The sequence below is a fragment of the Carettochelys insculpta genome, chromosome 27 (genome assembly GCF_033958435.1).
Source record: "Carettochelys insculpta isolate YL-2023 chromosome 27, ASM3395843v1, whole genome shotgun sequence".
Taxonomy (NCBI): Eukaryota; Metazoa; Chordata; order Testudines; family Carettochelyidae; genus Carettochelys; species Carettochelys insculpta.
This window is the reverse complement of record NC_134163.1, coordinates 16,190,080-16,212,567: the sequence shown is the minus strand read 5'-3', so window position 1 is coordinate 16,212,567 and position 22,488 is coordinate 16,190,080. Positions and strand designations below refer to the sequence as shown.

The 22,488-nt window shown below is 55.6% G+C and overlaps 1 protein-coding gene across 2 annotated transcripts; it reads left to right on the top strand.

The window, feature by feature from the left end:
* The first annotated feature begins 3,786 nt into the window (after nt 1-3,786).
* Nucleotides 3,787-21,775, top strand: ARRDC2 (arrestin domain containing 2). 2 transcript variants are annotated; one of them, XM_074978428.1, is made up of 8 exons: nt 3,787-4,081; nt 17,013-17,079; nt 17,293-17,440; nt 18,114-18,216; nt 18,563-18,819; nt 19,519-19,681; nt 19,920-20,071; nt 20,165-21,775. In XM_074978428.1, exons 1-8 carry the CDS (start codon nt 3,817-3,819, stop codon nt 20,216-20,218), a joined length of 1,209 nt encoding a protein of 402 aa, XP_074834529.1. In that variant the 5' UTR covers nt 3,787-3,816; the 3' UTR covers nt 20,219-21,775. The 2 variants fall into 2 exon arrangements, with proteins under 2 accessions (XP_074834529.1, XP_074834528.1); XM_074978427.1 differs by lacking the exon at nt 3,787-4,081 and adding an exon at nt 15,701-16,123.
* Nucleotides 21,776-22,488: the final 713 nt, after the last annotated feature.

Genomic DNA, 22,488 nt, shown 5'->3' with positions numbered 1-22,488 from the left:
AGGAGAGTTCCCTGTGCTCTGTCCTCCCTTTGCTCATAGCACCTGTCTGAGGTCTGTGCCAAACTCATCTCAGGAATGGGGCAGAGTCATAGCAGGGATGAACAGGGCCAGCTGCATCTGACGAAGTGGGTCTTTGCCCATGAAACCTTATGCTCATACATTTCTGTTAGTCTATAAGGTGCCACAGGACCCCTCGTTGTTTTGCAGGGCCAGCTGGTAATTTAGTTCCATTTCCCCATGATGGGGGTGGGTAACAAACCCCAAGGGGGATCAGACCCCGTTGGGTTGAGTGCTGCTCACTCACTGGGCACCTGTCCTGTCTGAACTGATGAGACAGCAGCTGTAAAGGGGACAGGCATGGGTGAAGGGACTTGCCCAAGGGCATTCAGCAGGTCAGTGGGAGCAGTGGGGACTGGCTAGGAAAAAGTGTGGTCAAGTGAATAGGTCCTGGGAGACCTGCATTCAGTACCCAGTTCTTTTGCAGCCTCCTTGTGCTACTGGGTTACATCAGTGAGCCTGCCCTGCAAAAAGGGGATGATACTTCCTGGCCTGTGTGACTAAAATCTATGGGTTGTGAGATGCCCAGGCAGGACCATAAGGAAACCAGACAAGCACTTCACTAGAAAAGAGCGCAGATCAGGAATCTGTCTGCTGGCCCCATGGCTGCATCTAGTCTCGTAGCTAGTGTAGCCCTCTTCCTTCTCTTTTATGGAAGCAGTGTTTTCTGCTGGCACTCTGTGCATATTGTCATAATGCCTGTGACTTATCTCTGCTCCAAGGGTGGCACCAGTGTCACCATGGCAGCTTGGGCTTCATCATGCTGTTATGCCTCTGGACTCCCCCCATCCTGAAGTAGAAAACGTATAGGGCCCAGACACCCACAGAGAGCCCCAGTGACTTCATTTGGGGGTTGTTCTGGCCAGAAGTTGGACACCCAGCTCTGGCCATGTCCTGCTGGCTCTGGATGTCAGGAGGCACAAAGAAAAAAGCAGCTGAAGGGTGAAGAAGAGTTTCAAGTAGCACTGGAGGGAGCTGAGCAGGTCTTTGGTCCAAGTGATTTCACCAGAACTGTCTGCCTGCAACTGGGGACAGGCCTTGTCCAGCTGGGAAGCTGCAAGTCAAGCCAGAGGGGAGGTTTCAGGCTAGTACTCAGTAACCAGCAAAGGCTTTCCCTCTCTCCTGCCATGGGGGAGGGTTTGATTGATGTGGAGAGACCTCTAGGTTTAAGGGGAGAAACAGATGGTTCAAGTGGCAGCTGAGGAGGTGGGGTTTGGTGGTTCCAGGCAGCGAAGGAAGAACACTGGGGAACAGCAGCAGGTGAGTGTCACCTCCTGGCCACTCTTACTTGAGCAGCACAAGTGACTTCCCATCCCATCAGCTGTCAGAGTGCCCAACCACCAGCTTGGTGCACCTCTGATCCCAAAGCCTGGCTGAGAAATGACACTCCTATGAAATATCTGAGCCCCACTCCTCACTGCCAGCTGAAAAATGAAAAAAAAAAGCTGGGTTCAGTGCATGTGGGCAGCAGGGCAGGATCGCCCAGCACCTGATGGCAGTCCCTCTCCATAGTCGGGAGGCAAGGGGGCTGGGAGTGAGTGAGAGTGTGGGGCTGCTGCTTTAATGAGGTTAATTGCACACTTCCCTGAGCCTCTATACCATCTCTGAGTGGGAGTGCAGGCAAAACAGTAGCAAGGCTGGGTGGGGGTCCTCTGCCTGAGCACCCAGTTGCGAGAGGCTGGCCTGAAGTGTGAGTAGGATGTTGCAGGTAGTATCTTGAACACCCTAGGGCAGAGCAGGCCCCCTGTTGCCCACCCTGTTGAGCAGTTACTCTCCCAAGCAGTATTGGTACTTCTCATGCATCTGCATGAGTAACTGCTGACCAGCATTTGTGCAGGGGTGCAGTCTGGCCTGTGGTACTTCGTGCCAATAAGCCACCCTTCCTTGCTGGCTGTACAATGCAAACAGCTGTTGCATGGAACCAGTACCTGTGACCTTTGCTCCCTTTGCTGTTCAGGAGCAGGCGGTGGGGAAGCCATGTGCCTGAGAACAAACACTGGGCAAACTGCCTGAGTCTGCAGCGTGATTTCCTTCACCAAAATCACAGAAACCCCTTTGAGCCTGGACCTCTGAGTCCCACACAGTGCCTCTCCCCCAGGCTGTGAACTGGCAGGGACACAGGATGGGTCACCTCTCAGCTGGGTTCAGACAGAGATCAGGGGCAGAATGAGAGACTATAAGCTGCAAGTGTGGCCTGGGGCCTCCCCCTCTCATGAGCACCGGCTGCATTTCAGCACAAGGCTTCATACAAGGTCAGTGAACGCTAGTGCGGAGAGGAAGCTGAAGCAAGGGAGGTGGGGTTCTCCAGGCAGAAGGGCAGTCTCACTCTACTGGGTTTGTAGCTCACATGGTTTTTGCCTGGATGCAAAGCTTGCACTAAACCCGCTCAACATGAAGATTTTAAGGCTGATTTAGTTCTGTACTGAAGGTCTGCCTGGTGTGTGGTAGCAGAGTGAGGGGGTCAGTTGCTGCCATATCTGCTCAGGCTCTTCCGCTCCGTGCTGTGTCATGGAGAAAACAGATTGTGTTTTACTTGGTCCCTTTCAATCTACTGCAACTGTGTGGACAAGACACTCCACACTCTGGTTTTATGCCCGCAGATGCGAATGCCTTAGGAACCCTGTACCAGACAGGGCAGGCTGCCTCACCGTCAGAGCCTGGATTTCTGATGAAAAGCCCAAGATGGTAGGTGGGGTTTGCTGCTAGCCTGCTGGGGTTTCTCACACTGCCCCTTCCTCAACTGGCTTCGGACTCAATTTCAGACAGTGAAACAACAGCTGGTTCTTGATGGAGTGAAACTGCCCTGTAGACCCCCTCCCCCTCCAAGTTCTTGCTTGTCCTGCTGCCCTGAGCACAATCTTGTTTTGATTCCAGTGGTGACGTTCAGTAGGAAAAAAAAACCCGCAAAAACCTTGTTGTGCAGCCAATGCCCCGGCCCCCTCCCCTCTGGTGGAGCAGCTGCACGTAGCGGCTACACGTCAGCGGCTTCTGGGGCCCACAGATAAGGGGAGCCGCGTTAGTTTGAGTTTAGATTAAAAGTAAGTAACCTGCCTGGGTGTTCCCCAGCTGCGTGCGGTGACTTGAGTGCCGTCATGCGGACAGCCCGGCCAGTCCGGTCAGCTGCCTAGTGTGGGCTCCTTTACTAACCAGCCTAAAAACAATCCCCCAGCAGCCTGCTGCCTGCCTGGTGCAGCCGCTGGCGGGAGCCGCAGGGGCCTGGGCCTGGGCCTAGCCTCTGGCTGTCGTGTCGCACAAGAACATGTTAACGCGCGTCCCTGGGCTGGGCGTCGGGTCTGACATGACTGTGCACAGGCCGGTCTTGTGAACAACAGCTGCCAGAAGCCCAGCTTGGGAGCCAGAGCTCAGGACTCGCTGGCAGGGCTCTAACCTGCGAGCAAGGCAGTCGGACTCGACCCCCACAGTGCACGGGCCTGCCAGGTGATCTCGGGCAAGCAGCGCCTCAGTGTCCCCACCTCTAAAAGGGGCCCACAGAGCGCTCCGAGCTCCCCGCGGCACAGGGCTGCAGGGGACCCGGGGGCCCAGCTGCTTTCGCGCGGGGCCGGGCTCACAGCAAGGCAGAGAGCCACAGAGCCTTACATGGCCAGTAGCGCCCGTGGGCCGGGAAGCCGCGGGGCGGGGCCCTGCGGGGCGGAGCGCTGGGTCCCGCGATAAGCGGAGCCGCCCGGGACTGCTGCCGGGAGTCTGCTGGGTTGGGCTGGGTCGGGCCGGGCCGGGCCTTGCGGCGCCCGGCTCGGGGCCATGCAGCGCTTAGGCAAGATCCGCAGCTTCGAGGTGGAGCTGGAGGCCGGCCCGGCGCAGGGCGCGTACCGCGGCGGGGAGCTGCTCTCGGGCCGCGTGGTGCTGGAGCTCGGCCAGGGGCTGCAAGTGCGGGCGCTGGAGGTCTGCGCCCGGGGCCTGGCCACGGCGCACTGGCTGGAGAGCCGCAGCGTGGGCATGAACACGGTCTACACCGACTACACCGCCTCCGAGTCCTACCTCCGGGCGCGTCGTCAGCTCATCCGCGGTGAGTCCCCGGCGCGGCCTCCCTGCGTGTCCCCGCCAGCCCCTGGGCTTTCTCTGTCCCAGCGTCCGGCCTGGGCCGGCTTCGAGAGCTGTCCTGTCCCCGCGGAGCCGTATGGTCGCCCGTAGCTGTCCTTGTTCCAGCGCCCGGCGCGCCTGTCTGCTGGAGCGGCCCTGTTCCCGGGAACCGCAGCGTGTCTTGTCCCCCATCCCACCTGTCTCTGAGCCGGCACGCAGCCTGCTCTGTCTGCTGGGAGCTGTCCGGTCCCTGCGGAGCCACATTGTCCCAGCGTTCAACCCTGCCTGCTGGCGCTGTCCTGTCCCTGGTGTCCTGAGCCGCAGTACCTCCGTTAGCTGCCTCTGACCTTGCCCCAGCCCTTCCTGCCTACAGGGGTTTGCCTTGGCCCTGGGGAGACACGTTGTCCCCTGCCGTAGCTGTCTCTGTCCCAGCCCAGCCCAGCTGCCAGGAGCTGTCCTGTCCTGGCTCTGCAGTGTCACCCCATCCCCACTTAGTTGCACACATGTGGCATCTGGCCTGTTTTGGAGATGAAGGGTCAGGTCTGGGCTGTCGGGGAGGATTTTGTGTCTCGAGTGCTTCTGGTGGGCGGCAAGTATCGGGGGGTGACCGTGTTAGTCTGTATCTGCACAAACAATGAGAAGTCCTGTGGCACCTTATAGACCAACAGACTTTTTTGGAACATAAACTTCAGTGGAGAAAGATTCACTTCGTCACATGCAGCGTCTTTGCCAACACAACTTCTGCTCCAAAAAATCAGTTAGTCTGTGAGGTGCCACAGGACTTGTGTTTGTCCTGGCGGGTGGGATCGCGTTGGCTGAGGTAGCACTGAGGGACCTTGGTATGGTGTTTGCTGTGTGCAGTGCCCTGCAGGAGCCTGCAGTGTGCACACGCCCTGGGGCTAGCTTCAGAAGGCTGTCTGTGGTCATCTCCTTTTGCTGCCCCAGTTATTTGCTCGGCTCTCTGGAGCTGGGAGCCAAACAAGGTATTTGGATGAGTCGTATCACACTGGAGCTGGGAGGGGATGACGCCTGCGCCTGTGTGGGAAGTAGCACCTTACTTGCAATCTGGCCAAGGCATTCGGTGAGCTCCTCTTTCTGCAGACAGGTAAGAGCTTGCCCACTTCATGCAAGGTTCCCCACCGGCTCTGCATGGGAGGGAGGGCAGATGGAGCAGTGTGATCTCTGCCTGGGCTAGCCCATCCCAGGGCTGAAGCTGGCACTTCTCTGAAATAGAGCAGCTGGGCCAAGACAATGAGCCCCCCGGCTGTGGGCAGTGGAACCGTGACTCTGGCCAGTGTGTGGAGGTGACTTTCCTTGCCCATAGGCCCTTTAGAGAAATAAACCCTTGCTGGGGAGACCTGGGCTCTGGCCTTGCCTAGGAGGGCTGATGCTGCCTGGCTCATGCTCGGGGCTCTAGCCGTGGGCCGTTCCAAGCTCTGAGTCAGGCACCAAGCCTAGTCAGTACCCCACCTAGCACTGGCCAACAGGGGTGGGCAAAGTGTCGTACTCATAGCAGTTGCCAGGAAACCTCTGTTCCCCAGGCCCTGGAGATGGAAGAGGCCAACTCTCAACACAGGTCCAGTGCAGGTGCGGCAGGACTGGCATGGCCCCATCCCCCCTATGGCAGTGCCTTTTCCGGACCTGGCAGGCAGCAGCAATGAAAGCTCCCCTATCAGGAGCTCAATAAGACAGGCCTCCTGGGGCTGCGGAGCTGGGGGAGGGCAGCATGTGACCCCAGGCGGGATGCCACTGGGGCTCACTCCAGAGGGGTTGTTCGGCTTCAGCCTTTCACAGAGATGCTGCTAGCGAGTGAGCTGCAGCTCCTGTGAGGGCAGGCAGGCCCTGCGAGATGCAGGGGTTCAAACACTGAAGGGATGCACAAGTGCAGTGCCCTTGGCTTTGCTGAGCTTACCCCCCTGCTCCCCACTGAAAGCCAAAGGCAGCCTGGGCTCCTGATTTGCCTGCTGTCATGGCAGCGTCCCCTTGAGGGAGTTGGCTTTGCTTCTGGCACTGGACTGCTTCGGAGCAAACCTCTCTGCTGGGGGTTGGGCCCCTGGACTCTCACAGCTGCTGTGGCTCTTGCTTTGTTTGTACAGAGATGGACAAACAGCAGAGTCTTCTCAGGTGTAAGTGGAGCACTTAGCCGATGGGCAAATATTTGTTCTTGTTCTTGCTCTGGTCCCTTCCACCTGTTGTGGACTTCACCCTCAATCTGCTTAATAAGCACTGGCTGCCCCCGCTTGGTACAGGGGAGTCAGGCTGGCCCAGGCCAACAGTATGAAGGAGCTGTGCTCACTGGCAGCCAGTCAAGCTGGTAGCTTTACATTGTCTAAAGCAGGTGCTCTTTCCATGGCATCTCTGCCCAGGAGATTCCCACAGCACTGATTGGCCCAGGGAGCAAGCCTGATTCTCCCCACCCAGCACTGTGAGTGTGGGCGTTTTGCTGAAGTGTAAATGCTGACCCAGTGTGCCAGGGGAGAAAACCATTCCCTGGAGTTCAGTGACCAGAGGGCTGCAGGGGTTGAGCTGGGAGAGGGTATGTAGCTGCCAACCTTGTAGTTTGTGAGCCTCGTCTGGTATGACCCCTTTAGGACACAAACGATGTTTCTGGCTTGGAGAAGGAATTAAACAAAACAGACTGGTTGGATGTGGGTGCCAGGCGTCGCTCTCCCAGGTCGGGGAATCATGGTTTTTTTCCTTTGGCAAGTTGCTTGTCTTTCCGGAGCGTGCATAGGGCCTGATTAGCTGGTTCATGCGGGCTGCTCTGTGCCCCATGGTAGCACTAAGCAGCTGCAGCATCCTGGTGAATCCAGTCCTCGTTTCCTTCCCCACTGAGCAGGGGTCTGGCTACTGTACTGTGCAAGCTACAATCCCAGGAGGGTGAGCAGATAAGGGGAGGGGAGAAGCCACAACCATGAGCTCGCTTGTCTGCACGCAGCCTCCAGGTGACTTTGAATGGGGAGGAGGATGAGACATGTTTCCTGTATGCCAAGAAGTTGTGCGGCCGCTCAGGAAAAATTCAGGTGCTGCTCAGCTCGTTAACAGAACACCCACGTTTGGTTGTTTCTGCTGGTGGTGCAGGTTCACATACGCCTCAGTCCACATAAAAGCTCATTCTGCACGTGGGTGGAACACTGACGATGGGATGCTGTTCCCTGTTAGTATGCACTGTGGGTCCCCCCACCTGGCAAGGTGAGAACCGTTGTTTGTGTGCATGTGTCATGGCTTGGTTTGCAGGTTTTAAGAGCCCCCAGGCGCCACAGAGGAGGCGCCTGGCTAGACTCTGGAGCAATAAGATCAATTGGTTTGTCCTGGCAGGACCCTGCTGTGGTGCAGAATGGAGCTGATGGGTATTTCCAGGGCTCTGCTGGCCCTGGCCCACCCGCAGGAAAGAGGAGGATTAGCCAGGAGTCATGGGAGCTGAGGTGGGGTTTGCCAGACACTGGGGTCTATGATTTTATTGGCTCCAGTCTTGGGCTGGCTTCCTGCTCTCTCTGGTGACTGAAGGGCCCAAGGAGGAGGTAAGCGATGTGTAGCTGTGGGTCTCTGCCCAGCGCATTAGTCCCAGTGCAGGGAGGGCTGCAAGGGCCCCAGGTCCCTGTGAGCAGTTGGTGCTGCACCACCCATGTGGCCTCTCCCTGCTTCTCCCACAGCAGTTGCTGCTTCCTGCTGGGATCTGCCGCCTGCCTGGCGTTTGAAAGAAAACGCAGCGGGCGGCATGGTAACCAGGCAGAGCAGGGGGTGGGGCGCTGGGCTTCCTGCTGAGCTGGGAGCTCCTTCATAGTACCTCCCTCCCACATGCAGCCAGCTGTGCTCCTGGCTGGCACTGAGCTGGGGCCGCTGTGCAGATCAGGGAGTCCTGGCTTCCCCCAGATGGCTCCAGCCTGTTGCACATGGGGCCCAGCTGAACTGGGTAACATCCCTTTCCCTGCTCTGTTCCTCTTTCCAGCCTGCCGAGCAGCAGTGCTTCCCCACTACCACCCCAGCTCCTGGGCAGGCAAATCAGGCACCCTTGTGCTGCACTAAGGAGCCAGTGTGAGTCCTACCGAGCAGCCTGGGAGCCCCAACTCTCATTCCCATGCTCCCCTGTGTCAGGCCAGTGGCAGGCAATGTGCTAGTGGGAGCTGGGGTTGTTGGCTTGGGTCTGCCCTCTTTGGGGATATCTCTGTTCAGGCTGTGTGTGGGGGCGGTCAGGCTCCTACTGCGTAAGTACAGATGAGCAGAGGGGCTCAGTGGGCAGAGGAAGAAATGGGAATCTCCATGGATTCTTCTGCATGAAGTAACACACGGAGTGTAGAGAACCTGTGCCAACAGCTGCCCCTTGCCTGCTCTGGCCATTGGTGATCCCAAAGCACTTTGCACAGGTGCTTTCCTGGTGGTATTTATTAGCTGGAGGAGGTGCCTAGAGGGCAGGCCCCATTGTGCTGGGCTGAACCAAACCCTGGCAGAGCCAGCCCAGAGCCCAAGAGCTGAGTCAAAGGGTAACATTTGCAAAAGCACCTCACTGACTCAGGAGCCCACATTTCATTGGCCCACAAGTGCCTGTGTTAGTTTAGAAAATATTGCCCTAGGTCTGGGTTTTACTGTAGGCCAGCTTTACAGCCAAGGAACCAGTGGCACAGAGAGACAAGGGCCTTGCTGGTGCAAACTCTTGCACATGGGTTTAACTCTGAGCATGTAATTTCAGTGGGTTTGCTCGCCTGCTTATAGCTAAGAACATGTAGGTGTCTGCAGGCTAGTCATATGGGCACATCAAGTACCTAAAAGAGTGTTACAAGGTGAAGGGAGAAGAATTGTCCTTAACCTCTGAGGGTAGGCCAAGAGGCAATGGGCTTAAACTGCAGCAAGGCAGATTAAGGTTGGACATTAGGGAAAACTTCCTGTCAGAGTGGTGCAGCACTGGAAAAAAATTGCCTTGGGAGGTTGTGGAATCTCTGTCATGGGAGATTTTTAAAAGCAGGTGGGACATACACCTGGCAAGGACAATCAAGACTCTAGGTGGTGCTTGGCCCTTCTGTGAGGGCAGGGGCTTGGACTTGATGATCTCTTGAGGCCCCTTCCTAGTATTCTGTAAAATGGACTGTAGTTTCATGGAAGAACCCAGCAAGAGAGACAAGTCCAGCTCTCCCTGCACAATCAGCAGTAGAACCCAGGAGTCCTGGCATCTGCTCACGTTCAAGCCACTAAGTACATTTGGCCTGGTTCTCCATTGCCCTGCACCTGGTGTTTCCATTCACCACCACAGTGCACTCCCTTTTCACTGGTGTAAAGTGAGATGAGTTTGAGCTGAGGGTGCTGCTCAACTTACTGAAGGGGAGCTCTAAAGAGGAGGGTGGGAAACTGTTTGTTTTCAGTGGTGTCAATGGCAGAACAAGGAGTAATGGTCTGAAGTTACAGAGAGGGAGGTGTGGGTTAGATGTTAGGAAAAACTACTTTACCAGGCGGGTGGTGAAGCACTGGAATGCGTTGCCTAGAGAGGTGGTGGATTCTCCGTCCCTTGCGGTTTTTAAGTCCCGGCTGGACAAGGTCCTGGCTGGGATGACTTAGTTGGGGTTGATCCTGCTCGAAGCAGGGGGCTGGACTAGATGACCTCCTGAGGTCCCTTCCAACCCTATGATTCTGTGCAGGTGCCTGGAGAAGGGGCTGGATTGGGCCTCCTGTGCAAAGTGGGTGTTTCACATTCCCTTTCTGATGTTGCAGTGTGAGTGAACTCCCTGTCCCACAAGGTACCAGGAGGGAGGGACTGAGGCTCGGTGCCTTTTGCAGGCTCTCAGGGGAAGCTCCATCGCATTTGAGTCAGAGCTGCACCTTGATAATCCACAAAACCCTGCTGGGCTCATTCCAGGGGTCCTGTCCTGCCTCACTGTGCTGCAGGTGGGGAATGCAGGAGCTGCGCGTGCCTGGCAGAGGAGCTGCTCATTGGGTAATGGGCCTGTCATTCTCCCTCCATCATTGCGTCCTGTTGCCGGGTCTTGGCCTTGTGCGGCCTGCCCTGTGCGCCCTGGCTCGGAAGGGCAGCATCGGGAAGCAGACGATATGGGCCTGGGTGCTCTGCAGCCCGAGGCAGATTCTGGGAGTGCCCTGTGGCCTCTGTTGCATATAAGGAGCAGGGAATTGAGAGATCTGAGCCTGAAAAAAGCCAGGGGTCTGTCAGAGCTCTGAAGAGCCTGGCCACTTTCTATGGCTGCTGGGGTGAAGGAAGGCCCAGAGAAGCACCTCAGTGGCTGCTGTCCTGCCTGGGGGCAGGCAGCTAGAAAAGAATCCAGAAGGGCTACTCTCAGGGAGGTGGAGGTGGGTTGTGTCACTGCTTTGTTGGAGCCTGTGACCTGCGGGGTGAGTATGTCCAGGAGCACGTGTTTGAAAGAAGGGGGGTGTTGAAGAGGCGTTGAAAGGGGCAAAAGGCAGGAGAGTCAGAAGTGTTTGCTGTACAAGGTGGGACTTTAGTTTGTTTTGAGACAAGGGTATTCTTGGCCTAGGGAGCGTTAGGACAGATTCCAAGTTGTGGGGGACTGAGGCCAGGTGACTCCAGAGGCAGCTGGGAGCCTTTGGCTGACACTGGGCAGGTCTTATTCTTGGGGGCAATAGCTGTGGGGGAGAGGGAAGTGTGTATGTGGGACTCTGGACATCAGTATTTAAAGATTAGCTAAAGGGATAATCAGAGCCTTGGAAAATTTTGGATTACAGGAACTGGAAAAGAAAAGGTTGGCTTCTTTATTAGTATCTTGCTGTAATCTAGTTTATGCACAAAGTGAAAACTATACTATGTGCCTGTTTTGGTCTTTCTGGAAAAAATTTGGGGCCTCTGAAGGTCATTTTTGGGGGACAAATATGCCCTTTTCCCTTAGTAGCACCAGCACTTGAAGCTGGATAGAACTTAGAGATGGTAAAGCTAGTAGGACTAGTCTACAGGGCAGAGCCCCTGCTGGACCCCCTGTGCTGGGACCTTCCTTGAGTGCAAACGTAGCTTGTCTGCCAGCATCGTAAATGCCACTACCCTAGATGACACTGGCGATGGTGAAAGAAGCCCTCTTCTGTTAGCATGACCACATCTGAGCGGGGAGCTTGGCACAGCTCTGTGGGCTAGTGGTATGTGGCTTTTTCAAACTCCTGACTGCTATACAACCAGCAGTCCTGTAACATCGTAGAGACTAACAAACATACTAGGCCATGAGCTTTTGTGGGTGAGAACCACTGAAAAACTTTTTCTTACCCATGAAAATTCATGACCTAATAAATGTGTTAGTATGTCGGGTGTTACAGGACTGGCTATTGTTTGTGAAGCTGCAGACTAACACAGCTGCCCCCCCCCCACATTACAGTTAGGCCAACAACACTTTGGGCAAGGCCCAGGGCCAAGCTTTGTCCAGGGAGTGGCTGCATCCAGTGACTCTGGCTGGCCTTCTGCCACTAGGTGGCTGTGGGTCCCTTCCCTGAAACACCAAGGTGAGGATGCCTTAGGGTTCCCCGAGCGCTACTGAGCGGAGCGGAGCCAGGCGTGCATTGCTCCATGACTCCCTCTGGATGGCAGCACAGACAGCGGAACGTGCTGCTGCTGTGCTGTGGACAGAGAATCCCTGTGAGTCTACAAGTATCAGAGAGGAGCCCTGTTTGTAGCTTCAAGAACAACAAAAAGTCTTGTGGCACCTTATAGACTAACAGATATTTTGGAGCATGAGCTTTTGTGGGCAAAGACCCACTTCATCAGATGCATCTGACAAAGCAGAACTTTGCCCACAAAAGCTCATGCTCCAAAATATCTGTTAGTCTATAAGGTGCCACAGGACTTTTTGTTGTTCTGTGAGTCTACAGTGAATCTAACTGGGAAGCAGTACAGTTCTGTTAGTGAGGCTGGGCAGAGCATGCTCACTGTCAATGGCACTGGGATGTCCTTGTGACATTTGTGCCTGGGAACTCTGGGATCCTGTCTGAGCTGAGGGAGAAAAGCCCCCTCTTTCCTTTGCACGGGGTGCAGTTAGTGAGTGGGGAGGAAGGGAGAAGACCAAACAGAAAACCAGCTTCCTTTGCTCTTGGTGTGCAGATGCAATTTATTCCCATGGTGATCACGTGGTTCTCACCTGGCCTTGCTGAGGGGGCAGCCAGGGCTTTGCTGGGGCTTCACGGTGCACTCAGGCCCTTTGGGGGTTGGGATGCATTGGAGGAGCATTTCAAGCAGATCTAGAGAAGTAGTTGTTCCCCTCTGTTTGGCACTGGTGAGGCCACATCTGGAATATTTTTGTCCAGTTTTGGGCCCCCCACTATGAAAAGGATGTGGATTTGCTGGAGCAGGTTCGGTGGAGGCAACAAAAATGACTAAAGGCCTGGAGCACAAGACCTATGAGGAGAAGCTGAGGGATTTGGGCTTGTTCAGTTTACAGAAGAGAAGATGGAGGAGTGATTTAATAGCAGCCTTCAACTTCCTAAAGGGGAGTTCTAAAGAGGATGGAAAGAAACTTCTCAGATGGCAGAACAAGGAGCAATGATCTGAAGTTACAGAAGGAGAGGTAGGCATCCTTCAGTCTGCACAGACTATGGATCGCGCCCTTTAAAGTTTCAATTGAGGACTTCATTTACAGCGTCTACTGTGACTATGAAGACCCACACGAGAGTGACAGTCCTTGCTGCATCTCTTGCAGATGTGGTGGGTGTCTGGCAAGTCCTTCGTGTGCTTTCTGTGCGCTCGCTTCTCCTCTGCTAGCTGTCTGATCCTCATCTCGCACTTCTGAAGGCTCTTGTGTAACCACTGCCTCCATCTGCTGCGGTCGTCTGCTAGTTCTTCCCAGTTGTCCAGCTCGATGTCTACCTCTCTGAGGTCTCTCTTGCAGACATCTTTGTAGCGCAGAAGGAGAGGAGTAGGTTGAATACTAGGAAGACTACTTCCCCAGGAGGGTGGGGAAGCACTGGAATGCGTTGCCTAGAGAGGTGGTGGATTCTCCATCCCTAGAGGTTTTTAAGTCCCAGCTTGACAAAGTCCTGTCTGGGGTGACTTAGTTGGGGTTGATCCTACTTGAAGCAGGGGGCTGGACTAGATGACCTCCTGAGGTCCCTTCCAGCCTTAAGATTCTATGATTCTTTGATTTTCTTTTGTGTTTGGCTTTATCGAGGAATTGCCTGCCTTTTAGTGCCTGTGTGTGATGCCTTTACCGTGAAATGACTGGTTCAGACTTAACTCCCATTTAATGTGGGGGTTATTAGAGAATCAAGCGACCAATAGGACTGGGGGAGAGGGTGTAGCTCTGATGCAGAAATCCATGGGCTCCTTTACTGGGCTAGTTTTGTCGCTAATTTCCTTATTTGTTCTTAAAAACTCCTCTGCCTCTTTTCTCAAGTCGGATGGATTCTAACCATTTTCTATGCGACTGTTGAACACATGCAGCGGGTAAACCATATTTAGGGCTTCTAATTTGGTAAGAACTTCACTAGATCACAGTGCTGAGCACTCATCACACACCCCCTTCGAAGAGCTTTACAAACATTCATTCATAAGCAGGCCTGTGTATCTACGATGTTATTGACACCCCTAGAGTTTTTGAAATGGGGTATCTGTTGTGGCCAGAAGGGCATAAAAACATGAGAACTGACATACTGGTCAAACCATGGCCTGTCTTCTCCAGTATCTTGTTTCTGAAAGTGGCCTACACCAGATTTTCCAGGGAAGTGAGCTGAATCAGGCAGCTGTAGAGTGATCTATCCCTGTCTTCGATTCCTGCTTCCAGCAGCAGAAAGAGTGTGGGGTTAGCCATGATAATCAGGAATATACTAGCTAGCCATTGATGGACTTGTCCTCCATAGATGTATCTCTGTCTTTCTCATTTATTTTTGTTTTTAAAAACCCAGTTGTGCATTTGGCTTTGCAGCTTCCCCAGGCAATGCATTTTGCAGGTTTGTTGTGTGAGAAAGTTTCCTCTTTAGTATTAAAACTGCTCCAGATTCATTTAATCAGGCAACCCCTGGTTTTATATTGTGGAAAAAGGCTTTCCCACAACCCCTGGAGGGCTCAGGTTCAGAGCAGCTGGGACAGGCCCATTGTCCAATTTGCTAGTCCTACAGGTGAACCCAAAAGGGCTGATTAGCAAGGCTGATGTATCCTAACACGGCTGCTGGAGCTTCCCTACGATGAATGGTGGGTGAGTCACACCAAGACAATGTTGCTCTTCTGCTTGGCAACAACTTCTGAGATCAGATGTGCGACGTTGGTTCCTGTTGATGGGACATTGCCTCTTGCAATAACATTCCAGGGAAACTGCTCCTCCACTTTCTCTGCAGCATCCCGCTCACCTCAGCAGGCAGCAGTGACAAGAGGCTGCACCGCAGGGCACATTTCTATGTGCAGAGCCTTGGGCACGCAGCTCAGAAAATTCCCTGCCTCTCCATGTGTGGGGCCTGTCCCCATTCACAACCCACACATGGAGACTCTGAGGGACTGGTGAAATGTGTGGGACAGAGAATTCTCTCTGGAGAGAGGGAGCGTACAAAGAGCTATGGCGAGGAAGGATATTCCAGGATTTAGGGAACGTGGCTTTGCTGCTGGTGACGTGCATGTTAGGTAGCTTAGGCTAACCCATCCCCCAATGCATTGAAGACAGGCCTAGATGGCTCAGTTCCCATCTCTAAAATTCAAACAGTACTTCCCTCAGGATCCAATGCAGCAAGAGGATGGGGGCCATGGACGGAGTGGAGATGTTTTTTCAGCCTTTTACAAGGGTCCAATCCATCTCCTGCTGACTTCCTGCCTGTAACCATGCTGCTGGTCTGCAGTGTTCTGCATCTGGCCCAGGGTGCTGGCTTCTGAGCAATGCCATTGTGCATTTAAACTGGGGCCCGAACTGCGCAAGGGGCAGTCGCACTGAAGAGTCAAGTCCCTAGGGCTTGCAGTGGAGTTTCCCAAGGGTTTCTCCACCTGGCCCAAACTGTAGCTTGTGTGTTACTGGCCTGCAGGATAAGGGCAGCTGGGAATTTGGAGGAGGAGGTGGTGGCAGTATTAGTGGCAAGTGCAGGGAGGAGTCAGAGGAGACTGCTGGGGCTGGGAGCACATGGACAGGATGTGGCACTGGTTACTGGCACGTCCGTCCAGAGCCGAGCAAGATGGGCTCAGAATCCCTCCCCGTGGTATCTGGCCATCACTGTCTGAGACCTCTGGGCCCTGAGAAATGAACCGCGGGAGCTTAGCCTAGCCGAGCCTAGCGTAGCCTGGGGGTCAGTGAGATGGGTCCCCCAAGCAGGGTCCAGCTCTGAGCCCTGCTGCGGGAGATGATGGACAGTGCAAGTGGGAGGAGCCTTTTCACGTTGTACAAAGGAAGAGCGGGTTGTACTGGGGCCTTGCGGGGCCCCCCTCCTCCCCTTGCAACCCTCTTGCACAGCGGGGGGGGACAGGCGGGAGCAGGGACTGGGCACTTCGCGCAGGACCCAGCCAGTCCCCGCCAGCCTGCAGCCAGTGCCCGGGCAGGGCCGGCTCGAGGGCCAGGGCGGCGGAGCTGCCGCCGCCTGGGGCTGTGCCCAGTGGAGGAAGGTTGATCTGCGGGGGGTGTCGGTGCATGGCCGCGGGTGCTCCCGGGGGCGCGGGGCGGGAGCTGCCTGCGGGCCCGGCCCACACATGCTCCGTGCCTTGTTTTGCAGGGCCCGGCGCGGCCCGCCCCCGGGAGAGGCCGGCGGCTCATTGGGCGGCGGCCGAGGGGCGGCCCGGCCCAGCACATGGCATTTAAAGGGCCCCGGGGCGGGGCGGCGCCAGGCTGTTCGGTTGCGTCCGGCCCGGCCATGCTCTTCGACCGGCTCCGGCGCTTCTGCGTCCTGCTCGACTGCCCCGAGCTGGACTCGCCGCCCGTCTTCAGCTCGGGCGAGGCGGTGTCTGGCCGGGTGGTGCTGGAGCTGGCCGGGGAGGCGCGGCTCAGCGCCCTGCAGCTGCACGCCCAGGGCTGCGCCAAGGTGCACTGGACCGAGTCCCGCAGCGCCGGCTCCAGCACCGCCTACACCCAGAACTACAGCGACCAGGTGCAGTTCCTGAGCCACCGCGACGCGCTGCTGGCCCCGCCAGGTACGGCCGGGGGACGGGCTGGGCGCTGCCAGGCCTCGGCTGCCGCTGCGGGGTCTCGGGGAAGGGGCCCTGCCGGGGCATGTGGCTCCCCTTGCTGAGCGGCTGCTCTGCGGGGCTTGGGGGCGCTGCAGAAGTGTCTCCACGGGGCTGTGAGGCACTGGGTGCCTGTGCCTGTGACTGTTCCCTGCTGTGGGTGTCTGGCCCTTGGTAGGGGCTTGTCAGAAGTTTGCCTGGGGAAAGGCTGAGACCAGTTCCGCTGCCGTGTGCCAGAGCTCTGCAAATGCCAGCCTGTCCCTTTCCAGAGCAGCCACAGATACTGCTGCCCTGGGGACCAAAGAGCCTGTGCCCCAGCTCTCCTTGGTCCCACACGCTCCCAGAACTGGGAAGTGGGGCAGGGCAGGTCCTGACGTGTGTAGGGGCCAGAATGATGCCTCTCTTGTAAAGACAGCTACAGATCTCTCTGGGTGTGATTGTCCCCCCCATCTCTCTCCTTGGGAGTGTTTGAGGAGGGGTTGGGCTGCAGGGCAGGGGAGGGACCTGGCCTGCGTTGGGTTTGGTCATTGTGAACGACTGGTCACCCTTCGGTTTATGGGAATGTCAAAATAGTCTCTTGACCACAGATCTGATACTGACCGGACAGTAAAGTAAATGACAGGCTGCATTAAAAACTGCTATAAAGCCTCTTCCTGTCGCATGTCACAGCTGTTGTGGATTCAGTTTTTTTGCTTTTCTGTGTCCAGTGCTTCAGCAGCTCCTTCTGAGTCAAACAGAAGGAAACTTCTGATGGTCGCCTTGGCCGCCTTTAAAGTGACAGCCAAACAAGTGCTCCTTTAAGAAGGAAGTCTCACTAGAAAGATACCATCATACTCCTCTTTTTCTTCTCCCCCAGACAATGGTGAAGTCACGGTCCTGCCGGCAGGAAAACATGAATTCCCCTTCGTGTTCCAGCTGCCAGAGTAAGATCAGCATTGTGTGTTGTGTTAGCACCATTACAAGAACACCTGTGGGATGGGGGTGGGAGCAGAACTAGGTTAGTACATCAGTTGCTCCCCAGATTAAGCCCAGTTTAAAGACTCCTGCTCTAGACATATGTTTTGGAGGTAGCTGAAGTGCCTCATTTGAATCCTGTGGGGAGAGCACCCCGATCATTGTCCCTTCTCCCTGGACAGGACTCTGGCCACCTCTTTCGAAGGCAGGCATGGGAATGTGCGCTACTGGGTGAAAGCCAAGCTCCACCGCCCCTGGTCAGTGGTCAAGAAAGCAAAGAAGGAATTCACCGTGATTGAGCCTATTGACATCAACACCCCCACCCTGCTGGTAAATGTATGGGCCAAAGCGCTGGCGGGTCACGAGCTGGGGTGCTCGGAGCTGCCTTTGCTAAGGCTGAGATTGACTGGGAGTGACTAGTGAGGCTGGGTGCCTGATGGGCTACTCAGCATGAGATGAGGGGCCCCAGCCTGAGGTGCTCCAAATGCAGCCACTCTCAGTGCTGTTTGAAAACCCCAGCAGCCAGGTCAGCATCTGCTTGGCTGTTGTCCTGCCAGGGCACAGAACCAGAGACCAGTCGCACCAAGTGCCAGAGCCTGGGCTGACTGATCTGGGCTTGCAGGGCTATAAATACTGTGGAGACATCTGGGCTTGGGCTGGAGTTTAGCTCTGACCCCCGGCAAGGGGGATGTCTTGGAGCTGACATGTCTACACTGCTATTCTTAGCTCTGCCCCAACCACGAGTTGGTGGGCCAGGGAAGAGACTTTCTGCCCTGGATTTGTGTTTGCTGGGTAGATGTGACCTGTGGATGAGGGAGGTACCATTGGTGGGAGTTTTGCCTTCTGCTCAGTGGGTGACTGATCTCAGTCCTCATGGCTCAGCTGGAGAGCAGCAGTAACACCTCCCTGGGAGGAGCCAGCCAGCTCTCTGGAGATCTTGGGGCGGGGGTGCTCCCTGACTAGAAGTGGCTGGAACTTCTCTCACTTCTGTCCCTTCTTCTAGGCCCCTCAGGCAGGTGCGAAGGAGAAGCTGGCACGTGCCTGGTACTGCAACCGTGGCCAGGTCTCTGTTAGTGCCAAGATTGACCGAAAGGGCTACACACCAGGTAACGCAGTGGGCCGCTCTCCAAGTATAACCTGCCAGGGAGCAAGGAGAGGGAATTAAAAGGCTCTGAGGGGCTGTATGGCAATGAAGCTCCTGGGGTCAGACTGTGCTGGGGCTCCTTGTTCTGGTGGCAAGCCCCTGAGCCATGCTCAGATGTGGCCTTGGTCTGTGTAGCTTCCCAAGAATGCCGGGGGGTGGGGGGTGGCTGGAGTGACAGAAGCAGGCTTGAGCTTACCAACGTGACCCCCATGCAGTGTTAAATGGGAGCCAGGCCTGGTTCCTGGGACAGGGGGCACACCTCTTGGGAGGGCCATGCTGTCTGACTGAGCCGGTCTCTCTCCTGCTAGGTGAGGTCATCCCCATCTTTGCTGAAATTGACAACTGCAGCACCCGCAGCGTCGTGCCCAAAGCTGCCATCATCCAGATTCAGACCTTCATTGCTCGGGGCACCAAGAAGCAGAAGAAGTCAGTGGTAGCCAGTATAGAAGGTGACTCAATTGCCCCTGGGAAGAGGGAAGTGTGGCATGGCCGGGCGTTGAAGATCCCCCCAGTGGGCCCTTCGATTCTGCAGTGCCGCATCATCCGGGTGGAGTACGCCCTAAAGGTAGGGGGCACAATCGATCAGACCTGTGGCAGGGGGTTAATGGGGCCTCTCTAGTAGCTGTCCAGCCCATGCATGTCCCAGCTGCTTTAATTCTTAGCCATGACTGAGTGTGATTGGTCATGCTCCTGTGGCATCCCAAGAAGTTCCCTTGCTGTGCTGAGCCCCTCCTGCCATGGGTCAGAGCTGCCTGCTTATGGTGCTGCCTGCCTCTGGGGGCAGGGTGAATATCCAGGTTCTTATCCCAGGCTGCTATCTAGTCCTTCCTTCCCCAGCTCCATATTTGATAGTGTAGATAGGCTGGGGAAACCATCTGCCAGCTTCCTCCGAGGCCCGACTTAGCATGGTACCAAGAGAACCCATTACTGGCCAGTCTGGACCTGTGCTGTCCCTGCTTTCCCACGCTGGGGACAGAGCTGGGGGTGGAGGACCATGTTCCCTGTAAGCTGAGCATGTGGGCTGCTGCCTAGGAGAGAGTTGGGTGTTGCCCAGCTGATTAGCGGAGCACCCACAGCCACCCACAGTGGGCAACTTGTGGTTCTGTTGATGGTGCACATTTACCCAGGCCTTGGTATACATAACAAAGCTTATTCTGCCCACTGATGGAAAACTGTAGGGGAAACAGTGGCTGAGGGAATTCTAAGGACTGGGCTTTCTGCAGATATGATACCCTTCCCCGCTCCCCGCTCATTTTCCTCAAAGGTGTGTGTCGATATTCCTGGGACCTCCAAGCTGCTCCTGGAGTTGCCTCTTGTAATTGGGACGATCCCACTGCATCCATTTGGAAGCCGCACATCCAGCGTCAGCAGCCAGTACAGTGTCAGCCTAGACTGGCTCAGAATGGTGATTCCAGAGCAGCCCGAGGGTGAGCACCTTCTGTTGGAGCGTTTGGATCCAGCTGCTTGTAGAGGCAGTTCCATGCCATGGTCAGGCAGGTGTCTCTGGGCAAGCTGGTCACCTTGACCTCTGCCTCGTCCTTGTGGCTTGGTGGGTCCTGTTGCTGCAGGAACCAGGTGTCCCTGGGAGGGGTCTGGCTGGATGCAGATGTAACCACCTGCATGTGACCTTTGACTAACCCCACAACTCCTCTGTTCTACTTCCAGCTCCTCCCGAATATTCATCGGTTGTGTCCAGTGAAGAGTCTGCACAGAGCCTGTCCCCGCCTTGCCAGGATGGGCTGGGAAATGGCTTGGAAGGCCCTTTCTTTGCGTACATCCAAGAGTTCCGCTACCGGCCACCTCCGCTGTATTCTGAGGTGCGTACAGCCCCCCGTGGGCTGGGGCTGGGGAACTGCTGCAATAACGCCTCCCCGGTGTCTGATGCAGCATCTCCTCTTGTGGCTTCTCAGGTGGATCCAAACCCCACGTCAGACAGCATCCGGCCCCGCTGCATGACCTGTTGAAGGAGGTGCCATGGAGTGCCGTTACTGGAGATGCAGCCTGTGGGGATGAGAGGCTTGAAGACTCGCAGGACTTCAGCCCTGGGTGTCAGGAACAGCATCTGAGAGGCTGTTGCGAGGCTGATAGTTATGTGGTGCTGAGAACCCGTTTGCTCACCGCCGCCTGAAACCACGTGGGGTGGCTGTGTCCTGTGGATTGACTCCTCTTGAGCCAGTGAAAGGAGGATGTTGGACTTTGTGGGGAAGGGGCAGCTCCTGAGTGTGGTGCCAGGGTGGCAGAGGGAGAGAAGGGTGGTGGGTTAAGATCGTTCTTCTGCAGGATTACAGGGAACAAGTGGAGCCACTTCATCCTGCAGCTTACCACAGGGTCGCTCCAGCTAACTCCTGTGGTTGGAAAGCTGGGCTGGGCAGGGCTTCCCAGGATTACTGGAAAGCATTTCACTCTTGCTCCAGGGAGGGGTTTAAACACCATGACAATCTGCGGACACACTCCCACTACCGCATTCTGAGAAAGGCGCCAGGATTTCGGTCACTGAAGGAAGAAACACATGGGGTTATGCTGCCCAAACTGAGGCTCAGCCTGCACCATCTACCACCCTGGAGCTTTAGATTGTGTTACCTCGCGCCTGCTGCTTGGGCCATATGTTGTGTCTGGTCTAACGCTCTGGGACTTCAAAGGTGTAAAGACTTTGCCTTCCTCCTGGCATTGTAGAGGCCAGGATCTGTGAGCTCGGGGCACTCCTGCTCTGCAAACAGCAGCAGGACCTCTGGTGCCACTGAGGTCTCCAGACCTCATCTGGTCTGTGCCAGGCATCGGACGAACTGGCAAACCCCCCGAACTTCCCACTGCTGCAGAAAGCTCCTTGTGCCATTGGGGTGATGGAATTGTCCTGGTGTCACTTGGTCACAGTCTCTCTATGCATGAGTAAAAGGTGAATGGGAGATGAGGGAAGCTGCTGGTCCTAGGGCCCCAGTTGTTGACACCACAGGGTCAGTGTCACGTAGCCCAGCCCTGGAGGGGACATGCAATAAGGCCTGTAGAGACTATAGGCTGAGTAGGAAAGAGCCTTACATCCAGTCCTGCTGTGAGTGGACTTGATGCCTTGTTAACACTTCAGCCAGCCCCTGTGAGGTGGGGTGGAGCCATTTGCAGAGTGAGGCAGATGCTGCCGATTGTATGCCCTGAATGCTGGTGGATCCTGTTCCCAGGGGAAGAGGTGGTGATGAAGATTACTTGGGTGCAGCTGCCTTTGGACTGGTTTTACTGCTCCCTGTGCCGACTGAACTGAAGATCTTGGCCATTGCTGGTTAATGCATTCCATGATCTGAGGCTGAAACAGCCTGAATTGGCCACCCCAGTCAGGGGGTTAGAACAGCTAGTAGCCGCAGTATTCCAGCTCCGAGTCCCTAGCTGGTTCGCTTTCACTGCAGTCTGTGTCCTCTGCTGGGGACTGGACAGGCTTGTTTTCATAATTTGTTTATTACTTTGAAGAGTATATTTGTCTAATTCTGTTTTTGTTACAACTCCAGGTTTTGAAATAAATTCTTGTTTATATTGAAGTTCGTGTCTGATTCTCGTCCTCGGAATTCTGTCTCCACCCTTCTCTATTGGGCCTAGTCATTAGCGTCAGCCCCATTTTCCAGGGCACATGGCACAGCCAGCAGCACCAGTGACTAAAAAGGGGAAAGGCTTTGGGTTGCCCATTTCCATCTCTGCCTCCGGATTCCCCCTTTTCCCAGAGCCAGCTAGACTCCTGGCTCCACCTGCCCTGGCTTAGTGCTTCCAAATGCTGGATCTAGGAGGAATGGTCTCCAAAGCAGTTCGTCCTGCCATCCATTCCCCACACAACTCCTTCTCCGGTTCTGTCTTGCTGGGGCTGCACCCAGCCTGTTTTCCTTCCAGGTCAGCTATGAACCAGGCCAGCTCTGGGCCATTTGCTCCCCTTTTCAGGCCTGGTACCTGTCTTGGTGTAGTGCGGGGGAGGCAGCAATTGGCTGCATAGGTTCTCATTGGCTCTTGCTGCCAGATGGGGCCTGCTTGCATCATCCCAGCACATGTGACCTGGGGCCATGGGCTTCTGAGCCAGAGTACATCTAGAGGGTTAGGGCCAGAGTGGGAAGTGCATAAGCTAGTGGGGACGGAAAGGAGCAATACCCTGAGGGTCCCTGTCAGGTCTAGAGGTACTACTCACCCAGCTGCATTTCCAGCATCTGTAGGTGAAAAGTTGCCAGCAGCCCTGCCTCTGCCTTCCCAAGCAGTCTGCTGGAGTCTG